Here is a 23,366-nt window from a genome sequence, read left to right as displayed (position 1 = left end):
TAATGGGTGGATAAGGGAGAGCACACTAGCAAGCAAGGAGAGGGGGATTGCCCTGTGATTAGAGAGGGAAGGGGTGGAGAGCTGGAGGAAAGAAGTCAGAGAGATGGAGGAGAGGAAGAATGAGTATGTTAGGCCTGATTTTTTCAATCATATTCCACAGGAAAGATGTAAGTTTATGACAGGCGGTTTGTAGAAGGCACACCCAGAGGGTAAAAAGCACACCTTCATAACCATTAATTTGGTGGATTGTTTCTTCACCTGAGCCAATGAGAATAGAAAAATTACGTTCGTGGTTGGGACTGCAGGGCCTGCTCTGTCATACCACTGGTTCTCAATGCATTTGGACTGAGGAAAACGTATACAACAGTAGTTGACCGTATTCACTTTTAAAGTCACACATTTAGCTTTCTTGGGTTTTCTTTTTATCCACTTTATAACCACATTCTATTTTTTTTAAAAAATGGTACAATTTTAGGATCTCCGTAATCTTTCCCTGCATATTTTAATCTTTTAGTCTCCTTTTCTGCTTCCATATAGCACATTCTCACTCCTCCACTGACATCTAAACCAGTGGTTTTTCAAACTGCCCCCCCCTAAACTCACATTCCACCTTAAGCAATCTCTATGCCATAGTGCTCTGTGATTAGTAAGGGATTGCTTAATTTGGAAAGAAAAAGTTTGAATACCACTGTTTTAATCATTACCTAATTGACTCATTATGTGCAGTTTCATAACTCCAAAGGAAATGGACCAATGACAATTTTTATCAGGCAAAGTATTTCAGTATCAATTGGTCTAGAGCAGTGGTTCTCAACATTCCCTTCCGACTCACATACCACCTTAAGCAATTCCTTACTAATCTTAGAGCACTGATGGCATAGGAATTACTTAAGGTGGAATGTGAGTTTAGGGGGGCAGTTTGAAAACCACTGATCAAAACCAATGGTCCCATTTTGCTCTGCAGAGAAAGCTAGACTGACAAGCTAAATCACTTCTGGCAACAACCCCCACATTACTTTTATCTTTCTATGCTCCATCTTGAGACTTGTTCACTGGCACACCACCAACTTCTTTATTAGATAAAATATTTCATTGTTAAAAGATTAATTTATCTTGTTTTCAAAAAGTATTTTCACTACTTTTAATTTTTATCGTAATTTTTAAAAGTTTTTAATTAAAAAATTCTCAGTGACATTTGTAGTTGTCTACAGGGAAAGACCTCCCCCTTCAATTTGTATGCCCAAAACTGCTTTGACAATACCAGTAAACTGGGGATATGCTTAACCAGCTGCCAAAGCATTTCTGGGTATTGGTCTCCACTGCACAGAGCCTAGTCAATGAGAAGTTGACTTTGGAACCCATTCGCTGTCGCAGGTTGATACAGTGGGTGAGCAGCATGCTGTTCACTGAGGTGAATGCACGGAATAATCCCAGACTGAATATTCATGTGTTACATGTTCCACTCGGCAAATCATTATTACTACCTGTAAATACCCCATGGATGGTGATGAGCCACCTTTCTCACCCATTGCATTCCTCACGTTGCACATTCCCAACATTGTCAGGAACAGAGTTCCAGAACTTAAATTTGGTCAATTTGAAGGAATAATATATCCAAATCAGAATAGTACACTTCCTACCCTAATCCTCCTTTGTGATAGCGGTCACTTTTTTAAAGGAATTTGTTAGAATAACCCAGGTGCACAACAGCAATCCATTTAGTAAATGATACACACCTCAGCCACTGTGCCCAAGTGGTGGAGGGAATTAATATTCAGGATGTGGAAGGAGCACAAATTGAGCAGGCTGCTTTGTCCATGATAGTGTTGAGCTTCTAAAGTGTTGCTGGCGTGGTATTCATACGAATGGAGAGCAAACCATTACACTTCTGACATATTGTCTTTTTTTCTTTGGCTTGGCTTCGCGGACGAAGATTTATGGAGGGGGTAAAAAGTCCACGTCAGCTGCAGGCTCGTTTGTGGCTGACCAGTCCGATGCGGGACAGGCAGACACGATTGCAGCGGTTGCAAGGGAAAATTGGTTGGTTGGGGTTGGGTGTTGGGTTATTCCTCCTTTGCCTTTTGTCAGTGAGGTGGGCTCTGCGGTCTTCTTCAAAGGAGGCTGCTGCCCGCCAAACTGTGAGGCGCCAAGATGCACGGTTTGAGGCGTTATCAGCCCACTGGCGGTGGTCAATGTGGCAGGCACCAAGAGATTTCTTTAGGCAGTCCTTGTACCTTTTCTTTGGTGCACCTCTGTCACGGTGGCCAGTGGAGAGCTCGCCATATAATACGATCTTGGGAAGGCGATGGTCCTCCATTCTGGAGACGTGACCCATCCAGCGCAGCTGGATCTTCAGCAGCGTGGACTCGATGCTGTCGACCTCTGCCATCTCGAGTACCACGACGTTAGGGGTGTGAGCGCTCCAATGGATGTTGAGGATGGAGCGGAGACAACGCTGGTGGAAGCGTTCTAGGAGCCGTAGGTGGTGCCGGTAGAGGACCCATGATTCGGAGCCGAACAGGAGTGTGGGTATGACAACGGCTCTGTATACGCTTATCTTTGTGAGGTTTTTCAGTTGGTTGTTTTTCCAGACTCTTTTGTGTAGTCTTCCAAAGGCGCTATTTGCCTTGGCGAGTCTGTTGTCTATCTCATTGTCGATCCTTGCATCTGATGAAATGGTGCAGCCGAGATAGGTAAACTGGTTGACCGTTTTGAGTTTTGTGTGCCCGATGGAGATGTGGGGGGGCTGGTAGTCATGGTGGGGAGCTGGCTGATGGAGGACCTCAGTTTTCTTCAGGCTGACTTCCAGGCCAAACATTTTGGCAGTTTCCGCAAAGCAGGACGTCAAGCGCTGAAGAGCTGGCTCTGAATGGGCAACTAAAGCGGCATCATCTGCAAAGAGTAGTTCACGGACAAGTTTCTCTTGTGTCTTGGTGTGAGCTTGCAGGCGCCTCAGATTGAAGAGACTGCCATCCGTGCGGTACCGGATGTAAACAGTGTCTTCATTGTTGGGGTCTTTCATGGCTTGGTTCAGCATCATGCTGAAGAAGATTGAAAAGAGGGTTGGTGCGAGAACACAGCCTTGCTTCACGCCATTGTTAATGGAGAAGGGTTCAGAGAGCTCATTGCTGTATCTGACCCGACCTTGTTGGTTTTCGTGCAGTTGGATAATCATGTTGAGGAACTTTGGGGGACATCCGATGCGCTCTAGTATTTGCCAAAGCCCTTTCCTGCTCACGGTGTCGAAGGCTTTGGTGAGGTCAACAAAGGTGATGTAGAGTCCTTTGTTTTGTTCTCTGCACTTTTCTTGGAGCTGTCTGAGGGCAAAGACCATGTCAGTGGTTCCTCTGTTTGCGCGAAAGCCGCACTGTGATTCTGGGAGAATATTCTCAGCGACACTAGGTATTATTCTATTTAGTAGAATCCTAGCGAAGATTTTGCCTGCAATGGAGAGCAACGTGATTCCCCTGTAGTTTGAGCAGTCTGATTTCTCGCCTTTGTTTTTGTACAGGGTGATGATGGTGGCATCACGAAGATCCTGAGGCAGTTTACCTTGGTCCCAACAAAGCTTGAAAAACTCATGCAGTTTGGCATGCAGAGTTTTGCCGCCAGCCTTCCAGACTTCTGGGGGGATTCCATCCATACCTGCTGCTTTGCCACTTTTCAGTTGTTCGATTGCCTTATATGTCTCATCCAGGGTGGGAACCTCATCCAGCTCTAGCCTTAGGGGCTGTTGAGGGAGCTGGAGCAGGGCGGAATCTTGGACTGAGCGGTTGGTACTGAAAAGAGATTGGAAGTGTTCTGACCATCGGTTGAGGATGGAGATCTTGTCGCTGAGGAGGACTTTGCCGTCTGAGCTGCGCAGCGGGCTTTGGACTTGGGGTGAGGGGCCGTACACAGCCTTTAGAGCCTCGTAGAAACCCCTGAAGTCGCCAATGTCCGCGCTGAGCTGTGTTCGTTTGGCGAGGCTAGTCCACCACTCATTTTGGATCTCCCGTAGTTTGCGCTGAAGATGGCTGCATGCGCGACGGAAGGCTTGTTTCTTCTCTGGACAGGACGGCTTTGTAAGGTGAGCCTGGTGGGCAGCTCGCTTCTTTGCCAGCAGCTCCTGGATTTCCTGGCTGTTTTCGTCAAACCAGTCCTTGTTTTTCCTGGAGGAGAAGCCCAGTACCTCTTCAGTGGATTGCAGTATGGTAGTCTTCAACTGATCCCAGAGGGTTTCAGGGGACGGGTCCGTGAGGCGGGTTGCAACGTCGAGCTTTGCTTTGAGGTTTGCCTGGAAGTTTCCTCTCGCTTCGTCTGACTGCAGTTTTCCAACATTGAACCTCTTTCTGGGGGCTTTATTGTTCCTGGGCTTTGGCTTGAAGTGAAGGTTGAGCTTGCAGCGAACCAGCCGGTGGTCAGTGTGGCATTCCGCGCTAGGCATGACCCTGGTGTGGAGCACATCTTGTTTGTCACTTTCTCGCACCAGGATGTAGTCCAGGAGGTGCCAGTGTTTGGATCGGGGATGCATCCAGGTGGTCTTAAGGCTGTCCCTCTGCTGAAAAAGGGTGTTTGTAATGACAAGCCGCTGCTCTGCGCAGAGCTCCAACAGGAGGCGCCCATTGTCGTTGCACTTGCCGACGCCATGCTTGCCCAGGATTCCTGGCCAGGTTTCTGAGTCTTTGCCGACACGAGCGTTGAAGTCGCCCAGGATGACAACCTTGTCGGCTGTAGGGGTACGTTGGATGAGGTTGCGCAGGTCGGTGTAGAACTTGTTCTTTTCTGCTGGTTCCGCCTGGAGGGTTGGAGCATAGACACTGATGAGGGTGATGTGACGCTTGTTTTGAAGTGGGAGTCGCATGGACATGATTCGGTCCGAGAGGCCTGTCGGAAGGTTTTCGAGTTTGGAGGCAATGAAGCTCTTGACCATGAAGCCTACACCAGATAGGCGTCGTTCATCCGAAGGCTTGCCAGACCAGTAGAGTGTGTAGCCCGCGCCGCGTTCTTGGAGGCTGCCTACATCTGCCAGGCGGACTTCACTGAGAGCGGCTATGTCGATGTCAAGTCTGAGGAGTTCATGTGCAATGAGGGCAGACCGACGTTCAGGTCGATGGCTGTCAGTCTTGTCTAGCATGGTTCTGATGTTCCAGCATGCTAGCTTGAGTTTGTGAGCATCTTTTGAGGGGGAGGACGTGGAGGGGGAGGACGTGGAGGGGGAGGACGTGGAGGGGGAGGACGTGGAGGGGGAGGACGTGGAGGGGGAGGACGTGGACCTGTCCTCGGGCCTGCGCAAAGGAGCTTTTAGGTGGAGTGCAGTGCGCGCAGTACTGGCCCCACCCTTTACACCCATGGTTCGTGTGCCGTGGCCAAGCAAGCTGGGACGTGGCAGCGAGGTCCTTGGGTCGTAGGTTTTATATCGGAGTGGCCTTCTCCTATGCAGGTTTCTTACCCGGGCTGGAGGGGCCTGCCTCCCCTCCTAGGTCGGTCCATACTGCCCGGACCGGGGCCGAGGCCGCCGCAGTTCACCCTGTGCCTGGACTGGGGCCACCGCCTCCCACTCCCTGCCCGGACCGGGGCCTCCGTCTGCCTCACTCGACCGAGGCCGGGGCCGCCGTCTCCCCCTTGCTCCTGCCCGTATCGTGGCCGCCGCCGTCTACCCTTCGCCCGGACCGGGGCCGGGGCCGCTGCTGCTCTCCCTGTGCCCGGACTGGGGCCGCCGTCTCCCCCTTGCTCCTGCCCGGACCGGGGCCTCCGCCTGCCTCACTCGACCGAGGCCGGGGCCGCCGTCTCCCCCTTGCTCCTGCCCGTATCGTGGCCGCCCAGTAGAGAAGATGGAAAGGCAGTCTGGTAGCGAAGATACCAATGACTTACCATATTACTGGCCTGGATGAGTTTCTGGTCAATGGTGAAGTTCTGGATGTCAACTGTAAGAAGCTTGGAATGTGACGAACAAGTAATCAGATTCTTCTTTGCTGGAGCTAGTTATTGGCTGACATTGTGGTCTAAAAGTCACAATACCTATAATTTAATCTCTGACTGTTATCTCTATCTCCCCACATGCAAGCTGCAAAGGAAAAAATGGATTTACTATCCCAACCTCTGACCCAACGATCAGAAGGTGGTCATTGGTAAATTGGGTTGAGCACAGGACATCACTCCAGGAACCCCTAGTGATGTCTTGGGCTCGGCTGAGTGAACTCCAATGACCACAATCTCCTTTGTGCAAGATAAACTCCATCCAGTTTTCCTCTTCATTCCATGTGCTCTAGACTTTTCCCAATGCTAATTTACAAATCTGCAGTACCAAAGCAGTTACTGACATCACACAAACATTCTCTGCCGTCTCGTTCCTTAACTATTGAAATTGGTGAATTGTATGATTCTGTCTCATGAAAAAAAATAAATGAAAGCTGAAGGTTAAGGACCTGATCTTCTGAATATCATTAGTCTGGCTGAACATGCAGAGCACATAGAACTGGGAGCATCTTGCTTCTACTGGGGGAGTCTGGACACATTCCATCAAAAGGCCAGGCACCATTCCAGACAAAGCCCCATCTTCCCCAGTTGAAGTAGCAATATCAACATTTGATGTTTCAGTCAGGTGGCTAAAAATCTAGCTTCAAACTGGCATCTCTGGATTTTCATTTTAATAGTTCAATTGTGCAATATATTTTAACAAAGTAGTTGCTGTTAGGTTTTTTTGCATTTTTGACTAAAGCAGTGTTGGGATCACTGGCAGAGGGAACACACAAAAATGCCATATTCGGTGGGTTCTTTGAGCTTGACAAATATACAACAGCTGGAATTTCACAAGCAGAACCCAAACTTGACTCCGGAACTCACCTTCAAGAGATAGATCATGCAAACCACAACCTTAGAATGATCTTGTTTTAAAGGTCTTGTCTGAAGTCATGAGCAAAATGGACAGTCTTACTTCCCATTCCAGTATAGTGGTATATGGAATGCACGCGAGAGTTGCCATCCACTGCTGGATGCTGACACTGTGATGCTGAGCTGTACGCAGAGGTTAAGCCTCACAGAGGAAACTCTTGCTGCTTAGAAGTTATGCAAGTGTACTTTTTGTTTATTGCCTGATATGAAAAACCTATAGATGCTAGTTATCCATGATGATATGCACCAATGTGATTAGGTGGGATGCTACTAAAATCAGCAAATACCACTACTGCAGAAATCTCAAGGATGGAATTGTCTGCTACTTGGTGCATATAATGTAAATGGCTTACATACTTCCATGCTAAGTTTGTATTTCCCTTCACAACTTAAGGTTTACTTCAGCACAATTTGACTCAAATTGGTTGGAAATCCATAAAAAATACAAAATTCAAAGGAATTAAATTTTATTAAACATCGCAATAACAGGATTTTTATTTACAACAGCATTATTTAACATCAAGTAAGCAAATAACATCAGCAAAAGCAATATTAGTTAACAACTTGCATAAATGTATTTAATTTCTTTGAATATACCTAAATTGGCATAAAATGCTCACAATAAGGGATACAAACATGGATGCCAGAAGAATAAAAGGTGTTTAGTGTGAACTTAAAAAAATACATCTCTGAACTTGCAACATTGTAAGCCTCCTGCTGAAGAACCTTACTTTACATATTGCTTAGAATTTGCAATTTGCCAATATACCCAACTCAGAGACTTGGGGGGGGGGGGAGGCAGGGTTTGTGGGGGAAAACATTGTACAAATAGCGCCCCACTACTGACCACGAAAAGAACAAAGTAACATCAAAAAAGCCTAAGCAATAATCATGAATCCATGTTGCAGTAGGCAACCGTTGTTTCTATTTATCTGACAAAAAAAACTGATGACACATCCAAAAATTTTACACAATTCACTATACAAACAATATAATACAACAAACAGCTGCTAGGAATATACAAGACATAAAAACATATCTAAGGCATTATGCTAAGTTATAGCATTTGAGGTTCCTGCACTGTACTAAGAAATTGACAGATCTTACAAAACAAATTCAAGCTCCAAATGAAAAAGTAGACGGGGTCTGCCTATCAAATTGAAAATTGTTTGTGCAGAGAATGTGTCTGTATTCAGTCAACAATCAACTGTGTAGAAATACTATAAAATGATGCTGAACCACACCAACACACCATGGCTTGCTGTATTTTAAAATCAACAGTGAAATCTTTGGATTTTGCAAACAGAGCAGCGTGTCTCTGCTTGTCTACAATACATAGTTCTTAATATTAGTCTTGATTTCTTACTTTTAAGTCCGTTAGAGGAAAATGTTTATAGATTGAACATAATGTAATTTGAGAGAAGTTGCTTCCCAAAGAAAGTAGCTCCCATGATCCTCTTTCCAAGGGAGTAGACCTTAATGCATTCAAATCTAGAGAAGATATACTTTTGGATTACATTGCACAAAGTTTAAATTATATGGTGGAATACTCCTACCCTTCCCCATTCAGATTTTTGTGTTGAAATCTTTTGCCTCTGTAGGTAACTACACAGTGGTTATTTGCAAAACTCCAAGATTAATGCACCCAATTATAAACCATACATTTCAAATTAAAGATACAAAATAGGGTAAATACAGAAAGCTTGTCAGGTTATTACACAATGTTCCCATAGACATAAATGCAAAGGTCTAAGCTCCAAATGCCTGCAAAATTAAATGCCTGCATTTCAGAAAACTTTTCTAATTCACAGCAGTATTTACATAAAGCTATATCATACCAAAGCAATCTGAAACACAATGATGTTATTTGAATACACAAAGAATACATTTCTTTATCAAATGAACAATCTGTAGCTGAGACGCAGCCGCTCCCCCTTTCTAAAAGCAACTGCTGAGGCAAAAACAGGTCTGTATTCAGTCTCTGTACAGTGATCAATATGATCAGTGTGGGCTTGGGGCCTTAAATGACAGCATGTTCCACACAGCCTGACACACAAACACAAAGGTATCAGGCCTCAGAATGTTACAGCTTGAGAGAGGATCTATGTCATAAAACACCTGCTTGCAACCATTGAAGAAATTTCCAATTAGACTGAGAGAGGTTACTGACCAGAGTACAGGTTTGGGGTTTTGGGATGACATTTGCACATTTTGGAATTCTAAACTTGGTTGCAGAAGATCGATTAGAAGAACCAGGTAAGTCACTGGCTTATAAATGCTACTGAAACAGACTTGTTAGCTACCTATCAAGGCATCATGATTCTTTATTTACAAAATAAATGAGAGACACTGCTGCCAAGGTATCTAAAGTAATACTGCAGTACCTCACTTTAATTCAGCAGCTTAAAAGTTTACTTCATCAAAATTCTACAAGTGTGTAAAACATAATGCTCTCAAGTAAAAGTTATTGCTTGGTTACATACATCAGACTCTTGTATAGCTAACTGTTTTCCAAAAGTCATCGCTTCTTATTTTACAAAATACTGTACCATATGAAAATGTTATGGCTGTTTATGTTCTCTTAGTTGTGGGTACATCCAATCCTAGTTCTACACAGTTTTGCTTCTGGAAACTACCAATGACTGAAGGAAATAGTAATGGAGCACAAGGTTTCTGTAGCTTACAAAAGAAGTCTCAGCACAAAACTCCAACGAACAATTAGCTTCGAACAATAAGCTTAAACAATCCGTAATACCTTAATTTTTATGGCTCACAATGCGACCATTACTATCCCATGCCCGCTTATGCGAGTAAACTCAAGACATCCTAGAAGCAGTCATGAGTGTAGAGGTGAATTTTATAGTTATAATCATTTGATCTAATATACATAATAGGATAGCATTGCGTTGGAGCTAAACTACGTTGATTACTCTTCCTTGATGGAACCTCTGATATTATAGTATTTGGTATATTCTGTGAATAAACTTCACAATTGTATCTGCATAATGCTTCAAAGCCGAACACTTAGATTGGCTACATAATAAATGCAGAATGGAAAAGATCCACACTTGTGCCATGCACATATTAAAGAAAACTCGACAAAACCGTACTAAATCACAATACTGACTTGGTTTAATGCAGAATTTTGCATTAAAACAAAAACCATGTGACTTGATACAAGAAATGCAATGTTGGTTTTATACCCAAAATGGTACGTGCCATTTAATGAGTTTCTTGCCAAATGTGGATTAAGCTTTATATACCTGACTCAGAATTTAAGCCCCTATTCTTTGTTCAGTTCAGTACCAAACCAATTGATTGTTCAGGGACAATTAGAGCATTAAAAAATTAATATTAGGAATGCTCTTCTAGATTAATGAGTTGGAGCATTAACCCAGTGTGAATCAGCAGGTGAAGCCAGACACAGGTTGTCACCTCTTTTCAGAAATCCAGCAAAAGAAAGTAATCGTCGCTGAGGTTTATGCATTTCTGCATTAGTTCTTAGCTGGTTGCTCGTGAACCTGTTGACCCCTTCTGTTAGGTTCTAACATGATGATGAACAACATATTGCCGGTATAAAAATGGAATAAAATGGGCAAGCAATGTAACCAAGAAATGAATACATTTTACCTTTGTTTTTGCTATTTTTCCATTGCAGAATTAATTGAACGTACCGATGATGCCCCCGAACGCCACCCCGGTGCCTTAGCCTGTCTCAGAGAGAGAGACTGGATCAAATTGCTCATTTCAGGTGGACAGAAAAGCAAGGCCAGCAAGCGAGTCTGGAGAAGGCCAGCCTTTCATTCTGGCAGGGTCAACACTGTTGTTGCAAGTGCTAGGAGGCAAACAGTAATGTACTGAAGAAGGGATGATGATAAAGGAGAGGAGGAAGCTGACCCTCAGCCCCAAGGTAACCAATTACTTCTGAATCATAGGAATTTTTATTTGCAGTAAGACTGGGAATTTTTAGAATAGGAATGTGCACTGGGTGAACAACATTTACTTCTGCTGCACCACAGTGAGGGATGTGGTTACAAATTCCTGCCTTTTGTTTTGTGCAGCGGCTGGAGAGATTGGATGGGGGGGGGCAGGGTAGCATTATGGGCTTTCCTGAGTGTCTAAATGACTGAGAGAAAACTATTCAGCATTTTGGGCATGGGTAGGGACATGGATCCCCCCCCTCTGACATGGGAGCTAGCTTGGAGATATGACCGGGGGAACAATCAGATGTGCGTACAAGAGAGAAAGAAAACAAAAGAGCCACAGATTTGGTGAGCTAATTAGATTTGTAACCACAGGAAGGATCAAAATGGCTTTACTTACTGTATGCAACCTTTAAGATGGTGATCGTTTTGCATCTTTCTGTCAACATGCAACCGTTACTGTCAGATATGTTATTCTGGTGTGAATGGTGGGGCTGTACAGAGCTCATAATGTTTAATAGATAGCTTCAGTTTGCAGAGCCAAAACATTCTATTTCACCAATGTAATGAAAAATGGGGGCAAAAATATGATGTTGAGTTACGACTGCAGAACACAAGCATAGCATGAAAAGATAATGCACCAACTCTTTTGATGACACCACGAACAAACCACCTGAAGTCTATTCCCTATTTGGCGTTGTGAAAAACGAAAAGAAAACAATTTCATATTTCATTTAGATACCTTCCAAATCAAATTCTATTCTTACAGTATTCAGCTTATTGGTAAGTTTATTTATATTCACAGCAGAACCTTTTAAAGAAAGGCTTCATTTCTAAACACTGTTGAAGGAAAACTTGGCTGAAAGCCTGCACACTGGATTAAATCGCAGAAAAGTCAGTAACTACCGAGGATCAAAAAAAAGCGCAAAGAGCTGATCATTCTGCAAAACGACGATAGAAATACATTCATCGGACAAGGTTCGAAGCCGATGTCAATCTGTTGCGAGGACAGACTTAAGTCACACTTATGGTGAATGCAATTAATGGACAAAGCAGCTTCGGTAGGCAAGTACGTTGCGACTAAGGAGCCTGTCACTCTGTTAGCAACCCTTGTGACAAGAATTTCTCTGAGACTGGCTGAGAGTTCAATTGGCTGCTGCACTTTTCTTGGCTTGATCTGGTGGAGCTTGTTTGTTGGTATTATTGTTACCACCTAAATGTTGACCTTGCACTGTACATCAGCAAGCACGTGGACCTTCTGGACCTAGTTGAAGACAGGAGGAATAGCAATCCAGAGGGTCAGCAATATTTCTGCAAGATTGAAAAGCATGAAATACTGATTTAATTAACAGAAAATATATAACATTGTGAATAATAAAATACAGAGGATTCAAAACAGTAAGTGACAGTGGAACACGAAAACACCATATAACAATTACAGTACGGAAGCAGGCCATCTCGGCCCCTCTAGGCTGCACCGATTTAAGTGAACTCCATTAGACCCACCTACCTGCTCCCTCTCCATAACCCACCAGTCCCCTCACATCCATGTACTCACCCAACCCTCTCTTAAATGTCAAAATTGACCCTGCTGCAACCACCTCTTCCGGAAGGTCATTCCACTCAGCCACCACTCTCTAAGTGAAGAAGCTTCCTCTTATGTGACCTCTAAACTTCTGCCCCCTAACCCTTAACTTATGACCCCTCGTTCCAATCTCACCTACCCTCAAGGGGAAGAGCCTATTCACATCTACTCTAGCTATCCCCCTCATAATTTTATATTACTCTATCAAATCCCCCCCTCCACCTTCGAAGCTCCAATGAATAAAAGCCCAGTCTATTCAATCTTTCTTTGTATTGTAAATACTGCAATCCAGACAACATTTTAGTAAATCTATGTTCATTATTTTTTCTGATCTTTATCTCAAAGAGCATGCTTGATTTGAAAACATCTTAAAAATATCTTGAATACTATAATCTTTCCAAATGCTTGATCTGAACATAACTATTTTAAGAACCTTAATGATATTAAAACTTTCATCTACAGAGCTCTCTGATATTGTTAGTTTACATTTCTTGCATCTTGTACCAGTTACTAGTGAGAGTTTGTAGTAGGAGCTGTCAATGAGTTAAAAAGCCAGGCCAGAATGCTACGCAGTTTAAACATTTACAAGTATTGCCTATTCATGAGAGAACATAGATATATAAAAAAAAACAGTTTGCTTTTACTATTCGCGATTAGTTAATAAATCTCTATTGGACTAATGGAAACACAATTAATTATTTATTGCAACTAGTTATTGTAGCACTCTTCCAATAAATCTTTCGTCCTGAAATAGGAAAAAAAAATTAAGGTTCACATCAACAGCAACTATTATCCAAAAGGCAGTTTTGCATGCTAAATAATTCATGTTAACTACTGTTTAAGATTTTCATTTACCAAAAGAAAGTAGCACAATAACATCCCACCACACCTTGCTGGGATTTGGCTTAAATTCAACCTAGATTGGTGGGATAAAATTACCCATCTCTTGAATGTTTTAATCCAAATGTGAAAGCAACAGGATTAATTTGAAATAAAGATGGTAAGTTGCAGGGATATATAACATCCAGACTTTGGAGCTGGGATGAAAGTCACTGATGGCATCTTTTGTTCCTGCCATCTACATGGTGCTGCCTTCAACTGAGGCAAGGTTCCACAGATTTCACCTCTTCAAATGACTTCTTCATGTTGAGCTCAGGCACTGCATGCTGGTTGATCATTCAACTGCAGAGGACAGCAGTATGATCATTTTACTTCAGTTCATTAAAACACAGCATTAATTTTATCCAAAGTATATCGAGTTGGACTGGAGTCTCTTGGAACTCATTAATGTTTAATTTCAATGCTGACAGTTTAAAACTACTTGGCTGATGCCAAGATTTAACTCCCATCCTTACTTCATGAGGTAATAACTGAACCATGACAGTGAAAAGTCTGATGAACAAGGCAAAAGACAGTGGGACAGATTTCTACCAGAGCATGCTAGTATACCGCACAATGCTGCTTGAGTGTGGTATGTCACCAGCACAACTCCTACCCATTCAGGAGAACCTCCTAAAAACAAAAGAGGGGTTGAAAGTGAGTAAGTTGAAAGAACAACAGAAAGAAAAGCAAAAGTATTACTTTGACAGAGGAACAAAAAACCTACTGGAACCCTACACTGGTGACTAAGTAAGGCTAAAAGATAAAACAAACCTATGGACTCAGAAGGGAACTGTCCTTAGTGAAGTCCAGCCAAGATCATACCCCTTTCAGACAGATGAAGGTGCTGTTCTGCAAAGAAATCGTCGAGATCTTCAAATGGGACCAGCCATTTGGAAAGATGGATACTACTGAACAACCTGAATACACAGCTGAGAAGGCATTGTCTGAGACAACAATTCAGATTCAAGGACAATCAGGAGATCTTCAAGACACGCAAGACTCATAGAGCAAATTTAAAGATTCCTGTTATAGAATGAAGTAGTGCTATCTTATTCGCTCTTCAAGTTTTAGTATACGTAAATGTGAACACACAAAACATGTTTAAAAAGTGTTAACAATATTAATAATAGTGAAAATGTAGTTCTTGGTGTTAAAGTTAAAATTGCAGAGTTATACAAAGAAAACATGTTAGTTAAAATTAAGCTACTTTTGTTTTAAGAAAGGGAGATGTAATGATAGTGATCATGGTTGCAATGCAACTAGCAATGCCTTAAGGATTATAACTCCCATTTGATTATACTTGGCTGCCAGCAGGGGGCTGACACAGAGCAAGAGACAGTATGTTAGATCTGTAATGGAGGCTTGCAGCCTCATGGAATGCCTCATGTGCTGTTTATATCAACTTTAAAGTGAAGAATCTTTTCTTTCATCAATGTGTCGTCCAAGAACTAACAGATACGAATACAAGATGAAAAAGAGATGACAAGATTTAAAAAATAACTAAGGATGTGACAAGAAAGAGCACCTATATACAGAATTTATCTGAAGGCAACCATTTGTCTAATAAATAGCAGAAAGCTCATTTCATTAAAAATTTCAAGAACAAATGTTAATAAATAATTTTAGGCAATTCATACGATTATATACATAATAATTTATCAACATCTGCTCAATTTTGTGTGATGCATTGGAAGTTTGCTTTGATGCAGTAAAATGTTGTCTGGGAGTATAAAATGGGCATAAAATGACGTACATTAGGGCCAAGAATTAATAGTACAGCTGTTAAACTAATTATCTACATGGTCCAGTCATGTCTCTCAACTGAATATTCACATAAATAATTTATCTACTCCATAATAAACTCAAAGTACACATAATAGGGCTTTAATTGCAACTGGGCAGTCATGGTACTGAATGAAAAGAATATTTGTAGTTAAAAACAAACCAGAATGTTCAGTAGAAATGCATCATTTTTATGATGCTCATGTATCTACGAATACCAGAAGAGCAACAATTTGCAAAACAGTATATATGAGTTGGCAGATACATTGCTTATCCTGCATACATCATAAGAGCTACTGATCAAGTGTAGTTATGTTCACATTTTTCTTCAGAAAAATTGAAAGTTAATGGTGAAGAGTGATGATGACCAAAAAAACTAACATTTTTCAAATATGGGAGCAAAAAAAAACATTCCGTGGGTCGAGCAGCATCAGTAGGAGAAAAAGGTTGACGTTTCGGGTTGGAACACTTGAGCAAGACTCTCCTTTGTCTCTATTTCTCAAATATCGTTGGGAATGAAGGGGAATGATGATTGTGCACAGAGCAATTTAAATGCAAATATGAAGTTGCATATTAGAATTTTTTAACTTAATGGCACAGGTTTATGATGAAAGGAAATTGGAGTTAAATTAATGCATCTCATTATGAATATAAGGAAGGAGTAAAACACAAAAGTCTACAGTTGCTATAATTGAAGTAAAAACACAATGCTGGAGAAACTCAACAGGTCAAACAGCGTACTTTATACAGTAAAGATAAAGATACAAAACCAACATTTCAGGCTTGAGCTCTTCATCAAGGAAAGAGCAAAATGTAATAGGTGTCTGAATAAAATGGTGGGGAGGAAGGGGTTGGGGGGAGGAGCACAGGCCTCAGGCAAGAGGTGGATGAGGAAGGGAGGGCAGAGCAGCAAACAGGGGATGGCTCTGTGAATAGAGAGGGAAGGGGGTGGAGAGTTGGAAGAAAGGAGACAGAGGGATAGAGAAGTGAGGGAGAACAGGAAGTAGTCCAGCAGAAACCAGAATCAATGTTAATGTTGAAGAGTGCCCAGACAGATTATTAGGTGTTGCTCCTCTAATTTACTGTTGGCCTCGGCTTGGCAATGCACAAGGCCATAGGCAGACATGTTGGTGTGGGAGTGGGGTGCAGAATTGAAACAATGGCCACTGGGAGATCTCTGTCATTGATGCGGACAGAGCGATTGTGCTCAGCGAAGTGATCTCCCAGTTTGTGTCCAGAATCTCCTACATAGAGAAGGCTACAACGGGAGGACCGGATGCAGTACATGATTCCCACAGATTCACGTTGGTTCACTTGGAAGGACTGTTTTGGGGCCCAAATGGTGGTGAGAGAGGAGGTATGGGCGCTAGTGTGGCAATTTCTCCGGTCACAGGGGAAAGTGACCGGAGGAAGTCAGAAGGGATGAGAGGACAAGGGAGTCATGGAGGGAGTGTTCCCTACGGTAGGTGGATAGGGTAGGTGGATGGAAATTGCAGTGGATAATATCTTGGATGCAGAGCTGGTAGGTGAGGACAAGGGGAATCCTGTGTTTGTTATGTCTGGCGGTGGAGGAGGCCAGGGTAGATGTGCCGGAAATGGAGGAGATGTGGGTAAGGGCTCAGTTGATGGTAGTAGAAGAAGGAGGATATCTCGGATGATCTAGACTGGAAGACTTAATCTTAGAAGTAGATACGATGGAGACAGAATAATTGAATACAAGGTTGTTGATTTCTTGCAATCATTATTCACACAGATGCCATCAACACCGTACCTCCAACTCCCCACTCCCTCCATGCTCTCTATCTGATTGCTTATCTAACAGCTCATCAGTACCTGGATATTATGTTCATCAGCTAAACTGAACCCAGTCTTCTTTTCCCATTTCAAACTGGTAACACCCTTCACAATCTCTACTACTTGCAATATTCTCAGGTTATTTGCAATCTTAGTGTTTTGAAAACCAAAGTTCAGATCTAGATGCTCCAACATGCACTTTATATACTGTTTCTCCTGTCCCAATATCATATTTTGATGTTTCAAACCTGTTTTTTGATACACAAAGTAAAGAAAATAAACTACCAGAATTATTAAACCAATAGCCTTTTTAAGGATAAAGTCATCAGAGGGAGGCTCAGGCCACTCATCAAGATCTTAATTTCTGAAAACAAGATACAACTGTTCCCTACACATAATCTCTATTGGTGTCTCAGGTCATGTGGTTTGAGCCACAGCAATTATAATAGTAATTTACCATTAAATTAAAATAAACCAGGGATTCGGTGAGACTTTGAGGTTCTATCCACAAACAATGTAAAGTAGAACTATCGGCCTGTAAGTTTGACGTCTGTGGTATGTAAATTAATGGAGAAAATTCTTAGAGATGGTACTTATAAACATCTGGATAGACAGGGTCTGATCAGGAGCACTCAACATGGATTTGTGGGAGGAAGGTCATGTTTGACCAATCTGATTGAATTTTTTGAAGAGGTGACTAGGAATGTGGATGAGGGTAGCGCAGTGGATGTTGTCTATATGGACTTCAGTCAGGCCTTCGATAAGGTACCACATGGAAGGTTAGTTAAGAAGGTGCAGTCTTTAGGTATAAATTTTAGGATAGTCAAATGGATTGAACATTGGCTGAAAGGGAGAGGCCAGAGAGTGGTAGTGGATAATTGTCTGTCAGGTTGGAGGCCGGTGACCAGTGGTGTGCCTCAAGGATCTGTATTGGGCCCATTGTTGTTCGTTATATACATTAATGATCTAGATGATGGGGTGGTGAATTGGATTAGTAAATATGCAGACGATACTAAGATAGGTGGAATAGTGGATAATGAAGAAGGTTTTCAAGGATTGCAGAGGGATTTGGGCTGCTTAGAAAAGTGGGCTGAAAAATGGCAGATGGAATTTAATGCTGATAAGTGTGAGGTGCTTCATTTTGGTAAGAAGAATCAGAATAGGACATACGTGGTAAATGGGAGAGCATTGAGGAATACAGAAGAGCAGAAAGATTTAGGAGTAACGGTACATCGTTCCCTGAAGGTAGAAACTCACGTGAATAGGATGGTGAAGAAGGCTTTTAGTATGCTGGCCTTTATCAATCATTTCATGGAATATAGGAGTTGGGAGGTGATGTTGAGATTGTATAAGACGTTGGTGCGGCCTAATTTGGAGTTCTGTGTGCAGTTCTGGTCGCCTAATTATAGGAAGGATATAAACAGAGTGGAGAGAGTGCAGAGAAGGTTTACCAGAATGTTACCTGGGTTTAAGCATCTAGAGTATAGGGAGAGATTGGACAGATTAGGTCTTTATTCTTTGGAGCGTAGAAGGTTGAGAGGGGATTTGATAGAAGTATTTAAGATAATGAAAGGGATAGACAGAGTGGATGTGGATAGACTATTTCCGTTAAGAGGAGGAAAGATTAAAACAAGAGGACATGAGTTAAGAATTAAGGGGCAGAGGTTTAGAGGTAACATGAGGGGGAACTTCTTTACTCAGAGAGTGGTAGCCGTGTGGAATGATCTTCCGGGAGAAATAGTGGCGGCGGAGTCAATTGTATTATTTAAGAAAAGGTTGGACAGGTATATGGATGAGAAGAAGATGGAGGGTTATGGGCATTGTGCAGGGAGGTGGGACTAGAAAGGGGTGTTTGGTTTGGTGTGGACTAGAAGGGCCTAATGGCCTGTTTCCGTGCTGTAATTGTTATGTTATGTTTATGTTAACTTTAACAATAATTGTGGATAACCCTGCACATTTGGTACTTTGACGGGGTTGTTTAGGCTACAGGATGTTTTAAGATGCTACACAATGCTATAAGAAATTACCCAGTAACTCCAGTAAATTTCAGGGGAATGAGAGAACTAAGTCACTAGTGAGTTTCAGGGGAGTTAGGGAGCCAAGTCAGTGGTGAGTTTCAGGGGAGTGAGGGAGCCAAGTCAGTGGTGAGTTTCAGGGGAGTGAGGGAGCCAAGTCGGTGGTGAGTTTCAGGGGAGTGAGGGAGCATCCTGTGAGCTGGATGTCGATGAAGGATGATCAGAGTTGTGCTGATTTTAACAACTTGCTGTTAACCATCTGGTGAGGAAAATCATCCATATTTGCCTTGCTTTTTAATGCTAAAATTGAAACCTGAAAACTGCAAATCAAACATTAGTATGTGGTATTTATAAGGATTAAAACATTTATGGCGGCACACATCACGGCGCAGGTGAACGGATCCGTGTTTGTCATGGCCACGGCAGCTGAGCAGCTGTGTCAAGATGGGTTTTGCTCCCCTCGTGGGCAGAGGGGCCATGCACACGGACTCGGCTGCGTCGTTACCTCACCGCCAACACAGAGGCAGGACTTGACAGCCACTTTATAAGGCGCAGCACATACATTTTTTAATAAACTGTTGGAAACGAAACGGACTCCAGTGTGCAGTCTCCTTCTTTCGTTTCCCCCTCGTAGCTACCGCTACACATTAATCGTTTAATTAATTAAATTAATTTAATTAAAATATTAAAGAATAAAAGTTTGGCTGAATTTTCTTGCACAAGCATCTTTGAAATAAAATCCAACAGACTAACTGTACTCACCACCAGTAATGGTGTAAGGTTTCTTTGATAGTTAGTTCAGTGTTTTTTAACACCTTTAATTTAATTTCTTTTCATTTAGATGTAGCAAGGTAACATGCAGCTGAATACACCCCACATGACCAATTAACTTACACACCTTGTACATCTTTGGAACTTGAAAGGAAACCGGACCATCCAGAGGAAACGAGCACATTCATGGGAGAATATTCAAGCATTTTGGAGATTGCGCCAGATTTGAACACAAGTTGTTGGAACTAGTCATTATGTAGTTAAAATGAAAAGTGGAAACAATTTCTTTGCAGTGAACTAATCAGTTTGTTCTTAGTTGCCCTGAAAAAAATGGGTAAGCAAGTTTGATTTCTTCACCCATGTTCAGTCTAATGGTTTAACATTAACACAGTGCCTTGCATGCTATTTAGCAATATATTTGTCATCTTAAAAGGATCTTGGTACTCTGAAAAGGTAACGTTTGGAAAAAAGCAAAAGTTGTTTTGTGGTTTCTCATGTATATACAAAACCACTTTACATGTAACTGATCCCAATAAAACATCAAGTTCCCTGACTTGAGAGGAAATGGGACGGAAATTTCAGATGTCTGTGACAATTCATGTTGTTATCAGGGCATTGATTTCATATAGAAGGTTATCTCAATGACCTTATTGTAAACCCATACAGGCATATGATAGGTGTCTGGTTATAAACTTAAAAAAAAATAAAAAGGTTTGGTTTTTTTGGCTGCAAGTATTTTAGTCAAGAAAAGCGCCACATTTTAACCAAATTCCCTTTAACCGCCTAGGATGCTGACACAAACTGAGTAAGGAGATATGGGAATCTGGATTCTGCTCAACCCATATTTCAAGTTTTCCACCACATCCAGATACGAAAATAATAAATGAAAATAAAAAGAACTGCAGATGTTGAAAATCTGAAATAAAAATAGAAAAACCAGGAAGGATTCAGCAGGCCAGGCATCATCTTTCCAACAGATAATACCTGACATGCTGCATTTTTCCAGCATTTTCTGCTTTCACTTGTTATCAAACACATTGGTCCAGAAGTCTGGTCATATGGCAACAGTGTTCTGTGCCCAATGTAATTCAATCTCAATAAAATAAATAACTACAAAGGAAGTTTTACCACAAAATCCATATTTCCTTTCTACAGATCTACTGCATTATCTGCAGAGGAGCCTGAAATGGCCATGGTGTCTGAAAGCAAGCAACACACACACAGTGATTTTTCTCCAAAAACACATAGGCCATAGATAACATGGAATGCTTATCTGGAGTAGGAGTGCATGATTATTGAGAGAAATTCTTTAGCCCTTAAGGCCCACACTGAGAACCGATCTGAGCTAAGACTTCACTAAAAAAATTCTACATCGTTCCCCTCGGGTCTTCCTGAACCCTTCTCTATTTCACAATCTTTTCACCTCCCACATTCTCCTACCTTGAGCCTTCACTACCAACAATCTACTACCTATCCTACCCCCCACCAAATTTCCCACCTGACCCAACCACCTACACACACTACCACCATCATCTATAAACTGTCCCATCCCCTGTCTCACCAAATTCCCATCCAATGCCACTGAAGTGGTTTTCCTTTGGACTTCCTCCTCAACCCATGGTCTCCCACCAAATCCACTAGCAACTGATCAGGTCTCCTGGGAGCTTCAAATCCATAGGCCTCCCTTCCAAGATGGATGCTGAAGTTCTTCCCCTCTCTCTTGCTATCCTTTGACCACTGCTCCTTCACTACAATTAGGACCCATGACATCCATTTTTCTCCAGGTTCGCACAGTGACACTCAAGTCCACGTTGTGGTAAGGACCAAAACTTTCTGTCTGCTGGGTGAAGACACTACCTATGATGTTTCAGTGTTGGGTTCTTAAACAAAATAGTTGTTGGTGGGGGAGGGGGTGGGCACTGGGGTCCATTCCTCATTGTAGTTAATATACCTTTACAAGCACGTACAATTGTTCACTTAGCACACCATCCACGTCCCTATGTGTTTATTTTAATATTTGAGGTTTAAAAAAACTACGTGATTCCTCTGAGGCTTTCTTTGATGGTGTGTTTCTTTACAGACCCTACCCCCCACTCCGCTCTCTAAAGTGAGATTGTTTGTAACCATTTCCTTTATACCTTCACCAGTGGTTTCTCAATCAACATGAGAGACTGGGATATATTCGTGTAAAAGTCAAATTTTCTAGACTATTTTTAATGTTAAATTTATGTGGTTGACAATTACATGGATACTATTTTTGAGGGGCTGAAATTCACATCAGAATCCAAAATACCATATCAGTAGCAGAAGTCCAAATGATCTCTAAATGAATAAAGAACAAAGACACAATAAATTAAAGTAATAATACAGAGTCTGTGCATCAAAACACACATCCTACCAAGTAAAACAAAAAACTCAAAAGCCTGCAGATACCATGATTAAAGTAATAACACAAAGGGTTGGGGAGGGGGGGGGAAGAAAGGGGGAATTCAAAGGAGAAGATGGAGTTGAGTAGGTAGAGGGGATAAATAGTGGAGGTGGGTGGGGGGGTGGGGGAAGGAAGATGAGCCTGTAGGATCCAGCAGTAGAGGTATCCAATATGTCGCCCTTGCAGAGGCTGAGGATGGTCTGGGAACTCGCGAGGGAGTCATCAGGCACATCAGAACAGGAATGGCTAGTATGAAGATATCTGTGCCATCAGAGGCTTCAGGGAGCTCTGGTCTGTGGGTAGCCGGGGCCGGATGGGAAGTCCACGTCATCAGAGGCATCAGGAGTTGGGGCCTGCGGGGAGCTTGGGCCAAGGTAAGAGACTCGGGTTAACTTTTACATGAGATATATGGAAATTGCCAGATTTCTTTGCACAAAAATGAGGGGTCAACTTTTACACGAGTAGATACAGTATATTAATGCAGGTCAATTGGAAAAAAAAAGGTGCTGTTTTCAAATGCTAATTATTTTTATCTTGCTAATTTTTACTTTAATTTTGAAAAACAAAAATTCTGTTCAAGTGGCTATTTATCTTTTGTGAGGCATTACACTATTTATCTTGAAGGATAGGTGTGAAAAAGCAAGGGAATATAATAAAGCACATTTTGGTCTCCATTTGGATAAATTCAGTAGAGGTCATTATTAAATATACATGCCTGAGCTGACCTTTTCTATCCTAACTAGAGAACCAAGACCAATTTGGCCAGAGTGAACTCGGGACCAAACCAAAGACTATCCAGATCAGTTACCCATTTGATCAATACACTTGAGCCACCAGTTGAATTTATAGAGACAAAACCATGCTTCCAATAACCATGAAAATAAAAGGGAAGAAACCTCCTCCAGGTTGTTTGGATTCATAAACAGAAAGTCTTCACAATTTGACACTAAATATGCATAGCATAGAACAACAAAGAAACATACAATTCACACGTTTCTTATACTGCGCAAGTTATTTTAACTGCATCATGAGGCAATCAGTTAAGAAAAGCTTTGCCTGTCATTTCTAGTCATAATTCAAAGTTTAGCAGTTGGCATGAGAAGCATTGTCTTCCTGCTGAAGTTGCACTTTCACTTTGCTTGTTGGCTCTTTTAAATTCATAACCAAATTTAAAAACCAAAATAGATTTAAAAATAAAATTAATTATAAGAAGAGTTACAAATAACTAAAATCATCACAATGTGGTAAGATAATCTAAAGACTTTCTGACACATTGCACAGGATTATTCAAATCAGCAAGAACGATAAGTCAG

At 42.0% G+C, this 23,366-nt stretch overlaps 1 protein-coding gene across 26 annotated transcripts in view; it reads right to left on the bottom strand.

Moving 5' to 3' along the window:
* Positions 1–7,354: 7,354 nt before the first annotated feature.
* ncoa2 (nuclear receptor coactivator 2) overlaps positions 7,355–23,366 on the bottom strand; it is a 363,375-nt gene continuing 347,363 nt past the window's right edge. For 25 of the 26 annotated variants that reach the window (XM_069921270.1, XM_069921269.1, XM_069921268.1 and 22 more), the window contains one exon: positions 7,355–12,060. In XM_069921270.1, the coding sequence (XP_069777371.1) occupies positions 12,010–12,060 (51 nt within the window). In that variant the 3' untranslated portion in view covers positions 7,355–12,009. Of the gene's footprint in view, positions 12,108–23,366 lie in introns of all 26 variants that reach the window. The other variant, XM_069921264.1, reaches the window with a different exon arrangement.

This window comes from Narcine bancroftii, chromosome 2 (assembly GCF_036971445.1).
Source record: "Narcine bancroftii isolate sNarBan1 chromosome 2, sNarBan1.hap1, whole genome shotgun sequence".
NCBI classification, from domain to species: domain Eukaryota; kingdom Metazoa; phylum Chordata; class Chondrichthyes; order Torpediniformes; family Narcinidae; genus Narcine; species Narcine bancroftii.
Note: the sequence above shows the minus strand (reverse complement) of the source record. Positions and strands in the feature narration are given on the sequence as shown.